The following is a 9,357-nucleotide window of genomic DNA, read 5'->3' on the forward strand; positions in this document are numbered from 1 at the left end:
ATGAAATACTCAAGTCAAAAACCTTCACTACCATTCACTGTAATTTGTAGAGTAGGAAATGATGTAACAATTTTCAGTGGAAACCAAAATCATCGGCCCTTTGCCCAGATTTAAAATCACACCGCAAATTGAAGTTAAGATTGGTTGAGTCTTCCCCCATTTTTTTCAGCAGTATACTTCCAAGAAATCACTTTGCGTGGATCACAGTCTGTAATGAAGTTTCTTTTGAAAGTACCATTTTTTTTCATCTTTTCTGTAATGCAACCAAGTCTATTGGTTATTCTGAGAAAATAGTTTCTTTTCTGCTCATTGACCACAAACTAATCGTGGATCTTATCGCCAAGGCGCTGCAGACTGCTTTTTGGTTTTTTGTAATTGGCAAACGTAATGAAGGCGTAGACAGAGCAGGTATAAATAATCTGCTCTCAGCCAGCACTTCATAACAACTTCGAGGACTTCTGCTTTTCAGCAAACGAACAACAAGTATGGAGATGATGATGTTAGTGCTGGTGTCTGCTGTGGCCATGCTGATCAATCCATATGCTGCAAATCCTGTCAGTAACAACAACCTAAACCGTATCATTGACCTGGCTGAGAAATACAACAGAGATCTGAATGAGGTAAGGGTTCATCATATAAGCACAATTGTTTGAGTGACACTTAGCTTGAAATTTTTTTTGGTGCCCTAACTTGTTAAAACCTTTAAAAGGTGTTTACAATGTTCAGTTACAAATATTTTTTCTATTAAATTCGATTAAATTTTTTGGTGCCTTATCTAGATAAATGATTCAATATGTTAAAAGTGTTAGCTGACAGTAATTTTTTCTTGGATCTTACAGAGGTTCTTTGTGGAGGATGTGTCTTACCTGGCTGACAATGGATGTGGGGTGAGGAGACGTTTTTCATGTCTTTCAAGCAATGTTCCTTTTAATTCATTGTTTTTCTTGAATTGTTCTGCTGATTGGCAGTTTGAGTTGGTTATTTATTTATTTTGACAAACTGCAGAAAAACATTAGCCACCTTGTATAATTGTAAATGCGCGTGTTTTTAAAAGCTCACAAATCCGTCCTTGTGTTCCATACAGAATAACTTCTTCTGCAAAGTGAATGACATCCTACAAAAGCATGCCAAAAATGACAACGAGAAAGATATTGTGAGAAACCTGGAAATATTCATTAAGAATGTAAGTTTTTGTTTTTTGACACATCTCCAACTTAAGAACAACAAATCTGTGTAGTTTGTGAAGGTTCTCAGTCATCCAGGTCATCATAGTCTAAGGAGCTTGGAAAGAAAAGCGTCCATCTGTGTTGTAAATATTTAGAGACAATGTGCTAACCTCACTTTAGGTAGACAAATACATCTGCAAAACTGAGCATATATACTGAACACAGATTCCTGTCTTTCAGATGAACTGCGAAGAAGTACTCAAGAAATTACAGCCGTCAGACAAAGAAAAGCCACTACCTGATTTGCTGGGAAACCTCACCAAATGTATTCAGAGAAGAAATTTGATGGGAAACGTAACACAAGCTGCCTAAATACCTTCAAGATCGTTGAACTGGCTAACGTGATAACTCTTTTAAGTGTATTTCAAAAGTCATGGGTTTTCATAATTCAACCCATGACTTTTATGAAATATTTTTCATATTTTAGGTTTTTTTTATATCGTTTAGTAAGTTATCACTGATTTTTCTCTTTCTTTTTTATGCAGTTTTTATTATTTATTAATACTAAATTCAGTACAGCTCAAAGATTTAGTTTGGTTGAACTATGTTTAAACTGCAAAAGCAGAAATATATCTGTAGCCGTCTTTGATCATTACAAAGTTTAAGAAAGCAACTTAATGTGTTTATGTACAACTGCAAATTTGCTTCTTTTTTAAGTAAAAGTAATTCTGGTTGTAATAATATATTTGTGTGATATTTTTATTGTAATTCTCTAACGCCACTTTGTAACAGTAAAGTGTTTACAGAACAATAAATCACATTTGCCCAGAAGTGGAATTTGTGTGGAAATGCTTTGTGTCAATCTACTGTAACAAACATTTCATTTTCTTTATTTTAAACCTGAATTTTTATAAAACTGAACCTTTCGCAGACCGTTTCATATCATTCTGCCCTTTCAACAGTTTAATAGGGCGATATTATATTTATTTGCAGCAGTTGTTGGTCTCTGTCAGAGTTCCCTATGCCATCCAGGCTCTGGAGTGAACCTTTGGCTTCGATACTGCATGCATTTCAAGTCAGCTTCCTTGTGATTGGCAGTCCAATCAAAACAACCACTAGCTCCACCCAAAGCAGGTGGGTGGAGCTGCTAACTCACAGCCACAGCTGTGACATCCCACAGCTCTGTAAATAGAAAAGAACTTGCAAACTGAGCATTCATAGTGGTTTGAAGCTTTCAGTATCACGTATATATAAACTTTCCTCATAATTTGAAAATTTGGCTAGGTTTAATATGTAACAGTATTAATATTAATCAATCAATTTATTTTTAAGCACATTTAAAAACAACACAGGTTGACCAAAGTGTTGTACAAAGTAAAAAAGTAGAACAAACACTAGAGTTGGAAGTCTCGAGACCACTTTTACGTGGTCTTGTCTTGGTCTCGACGGACTTTGGTCTTGTCTTGGTCTCGGATCCCTCGATCTTGTCTTGGACTCGCTGTCTCGGTCTTGCTGTCTCAGATTGACATAGTGGTCGGGAGATTTGGAGTCAACAGTATCCATGATACACAACGTTCGATAATGTGTCATGCGCAAAAGCATCAGCTCTAAATGCCGTGCTTAGAGAGTGCTTTGTAGTGAATCAGAAGAGTCGACTCCCATTGAGCGAGAGCTGGCTCCTCACTTAATTTCCTTTTGCTGCTCAGCTCTTGCACAGTGGCTCAGCTATGCTCCAATCCCTCCATATTGTGGCCAATCACATGCGAGGATATAGGATTTTATCATTATGTGAAAAACAGAGAGGGTGAAAGACGCAACAGTCAAGTGGAGCGTGCATCTGTCCTCTCAGTAAGTGAGTGAGACAATAGACAGCGGTGAGGAGGGTTGTGTAGGTGCATCGCAAAAACACATAAATATGCCTGACACCCATAAACGAAGCAGCATCTGGCTGCAGTTTAAAGACTTTTTTTTGGTCTCTGACTCGTCTTGACTTTGTCTTTGTCTTGACTCGGTCTGTCTTGGTCTCGATACCCTCTGGTCTTGGTATTGTCTTGGTCTTGGTTTAGGCGGCCTTGACTACAAGTCTAACAAACACACACAAAGAACAAAGCAAAAACTCACACAATTAAAAGCTAGTGAGTAAAAATGTGTTTTCAGACGGATTTTAAAAATGTCAAGTGTTGGAGAGATCCTAATTTGAAGAGACACTGTTACAAAGTTTGGGAGCAGCAATTGCAAAGGCCTGGTCTCCACTGTTTTTTTGCCTGCTTCAAGGGACAACTAGAAGCAACTTATCAGCTGACCTATTTGGAATAATTTTAGTTTAAAGAGCAGAGAGGTCTGATGGAGCTAATCCATTTAGAGACTTAAAAACAAACAGTAAAATCTTAAAATCAATTCCACTGTACTGTAATCTACTGGAAGCCAGTGTAAATGAGCCAAAACTGGGGAAATATGGTCATGTTTATGCCTGGCAAGTGTCGGGCTGTAGCATTCTGAACAAGCTGAAGACGAGAGAGCAGAGCCTGGCTGCTACCAAAATAACGACTATTACAGGAGTCAAGCCTGGATGAAATGAATGCATGAATCACTTTCTCGAAGTCAGCAGATGACAAAATGGTCTTATTTTTTGCAAGGGCCCTGAGCTGGAAGAAGCTGGCTTTTGAATTTATTTGTTTCTCAAATCAAAAATTGCTATTAAAGAACACTACCAGATTTTTTGCAATGGGAGTTCTAGTCTTTTCCAGAGGCCCAAGGTCACCCTTATACGGTGGCCCTGAAAACCCAAAACATGGGAGGTGTGTTTTATCATGATTCATTTAATACTGATGACGGATTTTTAGGCTAATAGTTAGGCTAATAAACTTACCTCTCACCTTTTCTTTCCTCACAAAACCGATAGATCCTCCACTTCTTTTAAGTGTCTCCCAGCGCAATTCTTAGCATATTTTGGTTCCTGCAACTGGTCCGACGGGTTATTGTCTTCACAGAAACACTTTCCTTGTGCTTTTGGAAATCTGTTTTTTCTTATTTCTGTTTTCGTTTGTCCTATTTCTGTTTTCGTTTTTCCTAGTACCGTTGTCATTTTTCCTATTTCTGTTTAGTTTTTTCCTATTTCCGTTGTCGTTTTTCCTATTTCTGTTGCGTTTTGTGTTCTTTTGCAGTGTTTTTCTTATTGCTGGTGTTTTCTTAAATTGCAGTCCGTTTGGTCTTTCAGGGCCACCGTTAAAAGAAAAATGAGGGTCAGAAGGTCCAAATAGTACAATCTCAGTTTTTTGATCGTTTATATTCAAAAAATTGAAAGCAAACCATGAATTAATGTCATCAAAGAAGTCTAGCAAAACTTTTAGAGAGTCTGTAGAATTCTTTTAAGAGGAAAGTAGATTTGAGGATCATCGGCAGTCAAATGAGATTCCATCTTTCCTGAAAATAGAGCCCAATGGGAGCATGTAAAGAGAAAGAGGACTGGGCCAAGGATAGATCCTTGAGGGACCCCACATGTAAGGGGTGTAGATGTGGATGAAAAGGCACCGAACCTGACAGAAAAACTTCTATCAGTTATATATATATATAATCACCAGCCATTTTGTCAGGTACACAACTGCAACAAGATGTTGAACCTTGAATCAAATTGGGTACAGTAGCAGAAGACTGCACCAGGTCACACTCCTGACATCTCAGAACACGAAACTGAAGCTGCAGATCACGCAGGCTCACCAAAGTTGGGAAATAGAGGATGTGAAAAATGTGGCTTGGTCTGATGATTTAGTTTCTGCTGTGACATTCAGACAGTAGCTTCAGAATTTGGCGTAAATGACATTAAAGCATGGATCCATGCTGCCGTGTATGAACGCTCTAGGCTGCTGGCAGTGGTGATGCAATGTGAGTGATATTTTCTTGGCACACTTTGTACTAGTGGTGGGCGGTTCGATCCAAATATCAATTGTCGGCATCGATATCGGATCAATACTAGCCTGGTGAGATTGATTCTTTACTTTAAGTTCCGCTCTTGTTTGCAGTGCTGTGGTTTCGGAAAAGACGAAACAGCCAGGTCGCCGGATTCGCCGCTCCTGTGTCAGCACAGAGCAGGCACACTTTGCTCCCCCTCCCCCCCTCTTGTGTTTAGATGTTGCGCCATCATGTGACGTGACTCAGATGCTTTGGGGGTTGTTAAATTGTTTACATATTATTTATATTTTCACCAGTTGGTTTTTTGTTGAGAATTTTTTTTTTATGTAATTTTTGTGTTATAGTTTCTCAACAGTACTTGTTTGTTTTAATTTGTTTACTGGTTTGCGTGCACTTTTTATTTTAGATTTTGTCAAAATAAATTGATAATATAGATTTTTTATAAGTATTTTCTATTTAATTATAAACTTTGTCCTAATTATGTCCTAGGTTTTAACTATTTCATACTAAAAAAGGAAACATCATAAAAAAAACTTAAGGTCATGAAAATTAATTGAGTTTTAGCAATTCAATGGTGCATTCACCTTATTTATTGAAAAGTATCAGTATCAGTGATACTGGCCCATATTTACTTGGTATCGAATCGATACCAAAATATGCAATGTCGCACACCACTACTTTGTACTAACTGAGCATCATCAAATCATAAAAGCCTGATTGAGTATTGTTATGTCCATTCCTCCCTGTAGAATCACAGTGTACCCATCTTCTGATGTCTGCCTCCAGCAGGACAAGGGAACATGTCTCACAGCTCAAATCATCTCAGACTGGTTTCTTGAACATGAAAGTGAGGCAAAATTGCCAGTTACACTCAATATATGCTCACAAAGTTAAAAACAAACAAACAATTCAAACATCTGATTTTGCTGAATGAAATATTCTTGTTGGAAATCTTTAGTGCCATATTCTGCGTAATTTGTTGAGTAAAAAATGACGTGACAACAGTCAGTGAAAACCAAAAAAATCAGCCCATCAATTCAAACATAAGATTGTTCAAGTCTTCCCTTAATTTCTTTGAACAGTAGATTTCCAGGTAACCACTTCGAGTGGATGACAGTCTGTTAATAAGTTGCTTTTTATTTTTTTTTAATTCAGAGAAATGCTTGCTTTTCTGCTTACTGGCCATAACATCATCATGTCCCTTATCGCACATTCACCTCAGATTGCATCTAGGCTGTTTTTTGTAACCAACAATTAGGGCGAAGGCATGGGCAAAGCAAGTATAAATAATCTGTTCTCATCTAAGACCTCACAACAACCTGCCAGTTGACATCTGAGCAACAGAAACACTTTAAGGGCTTCTGCTTGAAGACACGTCTTCTAGAGGTTTTCAGCCAACAAACAACAAGTGTGGAGATGACGATGCTCATGCTGGTGTCTGCTGTGGCCATGCTGATCAGTCCATGTGCTGCAAATCCTGTCCGTAATCTTACCCTCAGTCTTAACAGTATCATTGACCTTGTTGAACAACACAGTGAAAATCTCACTAAGGTAGGAGCTCATCTTATAAGCACAACTGTTTTCTGGACTCTTAACACTCATAGAGCTTTTTGTTGTTGTTGTTAGTTAACTCGTGTTTTTTCTGCTTTGTTCAACTTTTTGGTGCATAAAACTTGTTTGTGACAATTTGTCTTCAATGTTGCAGAGTTTCTATGTGGAGGATGTGACACATTTGGTTGAATCTGGATGTGGGGTGAGAAAACTTCTTGTCTTTGAAACAGTTTGCAAGTTTTCCATTCAGGTTTCTTTTTTTGAGAGACTACAATAAGAACAGTGATCTCTTTTTAACATTTTATTTATGTTTATTTGTAAAGCTTAGTTTACTTATTTATGTTTCATACAGAATAACTTCTTCTGCAAAGTGAATGACATCCTACAAAAGCATCCCAAGAATTACGAAGAGAACGATATTTTGAGAAACCTGGAAATATTCATTAAGAAATCACATGTAAGTTTTTGTTTTTTGACACATCTCCAACTTAAGAACAACAAATCTGTGTAGTCTGTGAAGGTTCTCAGTCATCCAGGTCATCATAGTCTAAGGAGCTTAGAAAGAAATGCGTCAATCTGTGTTGTAAATATTTAGAGACAATGTGCTAACCTCACTTTAGGTAGACAAATGCATCTGCAAAACAGTGAGAGATATACTGAACACAGATTCCTGTCTTTCAGATGAACTGCAAAGAAGTACTAAAGAAATTACGGCCGTCAGAAAAAGAAAAGTCACTACCTGATTTGCTGGGAAACCTCACCAAATGTATTCTAAGGAGAAATTTCATGGGAAACGTAACACAAGCTGCCTGAATACCTTCAAGATTGGTGAACTGGCCAACGTGATAACTCTTTTAAGTGTATTTCAAAAGTCATGGGTTTTCATAATTTAAGAATTTTTTCATATTTTCGTTTTTTTTTTTTTTTTAATTAGTTTAGTAAGTTATTACTGATTTTTCTCTGTCTTTTTTATGCAGTTTTTATTATTTATTAATACTAAATTCAGTACAAGACAGTACAGTACAAGATTTATTTTGGTTGAACTATGTTTTAACTGCAAAAGCAAAAATATATCTGTAGCCCTCTTTGATCATTACAACATTTAAAAAAGCAACTTAATGTGTTTATGTACAACTGCAAATTTGCTTCTTTTTTAAGTGAAAGTCATAAATTCTGGTTGTTGTAATATATTTGTGTGATATTTTTATTTTAACTCTCTCACGCCACATTGTAACAAGTGTTTACAGAACAATAAATCACATTTGCTAATTTCTTTGAACAGTATATTTCCAGGTAACCACTTTGAGTGGATGGCAGTCTGTTAATAACTTGCTTTTTTTTTTCATTTTTTGAAATGTGAACGGTCATGTAGACCCTTTCAGAGTCAAAGTCTCAAGTCAATAATCTTTACTACCATTCACTGCAATTGTAGAGTAGGAAGTGATGTAACAATTTTCAGTGGAAACCAAAATCATCGGCCCTTTGGCCAGATTTTTTTGTGATTAATATTCTATTGTATTTTTAGAACACTACGGTCCACTGTAGATACAGATTACGTCACATAAAAAAAGCATCAGCAGAACAGTAGAGAATACAAACCCAAAATGAAGGGGGACAAACAAAACAAGAGATAAACAAACAAGCAAAAAACAAAGCAAACAAACAAAAACACAGCCATCCTTTGACTACGTGGGTCTTGCTGTATGCCACACTCTGTCATCCCTGAGAGTGCTTCGTCAGAATCCCAATGTCTGTTCCACTCTAAGTTCTAGTCTGATCCTTTTATTCTGAACAGATATGGATCCCACTTCAGGTGGAAGCTTTCCACTTTATTCAGAAGCCTGTATGAGAGTTGTTCTAGTGCAGCAAGTCTCCCTAGTTGAACATGCCATACAGAGACAGGTGGGGGTGGAAAGGGTCTTCCACTGGGAGATAATGAGTTTACGCCCCAGCATCAATGCAGTCTGTACCCACTCAGCAGCCTTAGGCAGAGCATGTTTAAGGAGTGATGGGTCCCCCAAAACGAGTAGTCTTGGTGAAAAAGGAATATCCCATTGTATGGTTGATTTGATAAAGTCATGTATCTCAGTCCAAAAGATTTGGGTTTTAGGACAGCTCCAAATCATATGGGTCAATGTGCCCACACCAGTCTGACATCTCCATCATTCAGGGGACTGTATGAGGTTTGCCCTGTACAGTCTGTGTGGCGACCAGTAAATCTGGTGTAGTAATTTGAATTGGATCAGTCTCGTTCTAAGTTCCCTGGACACCTTTTTACTATTCTGCAAAATTGTAGTCCATTCCTGATCTGTAAAAACCACACCAAGGTAAGCTTCCCAAGCTAATCGGAGGGCAGGTAGCCCTTTACTCGTGCCCTTAACAAGCATTGAGTAACCTTCTGTCAACGTTAACGCATATCAATCCATCATCACAATTAACACGATTAAAGCAATTAACCCATCTGGAGCGCAGAATGACTCAAGTAAAGCTCAAGTAATCTCAAAGTGGTTTATTCAACATGATAATGAGGGGGGAAAATGTAATGCAAACAAACATATACGTTCATTTCAGAGAAACAGTTCCTTTTCTGCTTATTGACCGCAACTTCATCATAAGCCTTATCTCACAGTCACCTCAGATTGCATTTGTAACCAACAAACATGCCAAAGACGTAGGCAAAGCAAGTATAAGTAATTTGATCTGAACCAACATCTCACAACAACCTACCAAC

General features: G+C 37.6%; 1 protein-coding gene across 1 annotated transcript; it reads left to right on the forward strand.

The window, feature by feature from the left end:
- The first annotated feature begins 456 nt into the window (after positions 1–456).
- Positions 457–1,647, forward strand: LOC148100940 (uncharacterized). Its single transcript, XM_087846890.1, has 4 exons — positions 457–620; positions 840–887; positions 1,085–1,183; positions 1,407–1,647. Exons 1-4 carry the CDS (start codon positions 486–488, stop codon positions 1,536–1,538), a joined length of 414 nt encoding a protein of 137 aa, XP_087703016.1. The 5' UTR covers positions 457–485; the 3' UTR covers positions 1,539–1,647.
- Positions 1,648–9,357: the final 7,710 nt, after the last annotated feature.

This window comes from Neolamprologus brichardi, chromosome 10 (assembly GCF_056152115.1).
Source record: "Neolamprologus brichardi isolate AB-2024 chromosome 10, ASM5615211v1, whole genome shotgun sequence".
NCBI lineage: Eukaryota > Metazoa > Chordata > Actinopteri > Cichliformes > Cichlidae > Neolamprologus > Neolamprologus brichardi.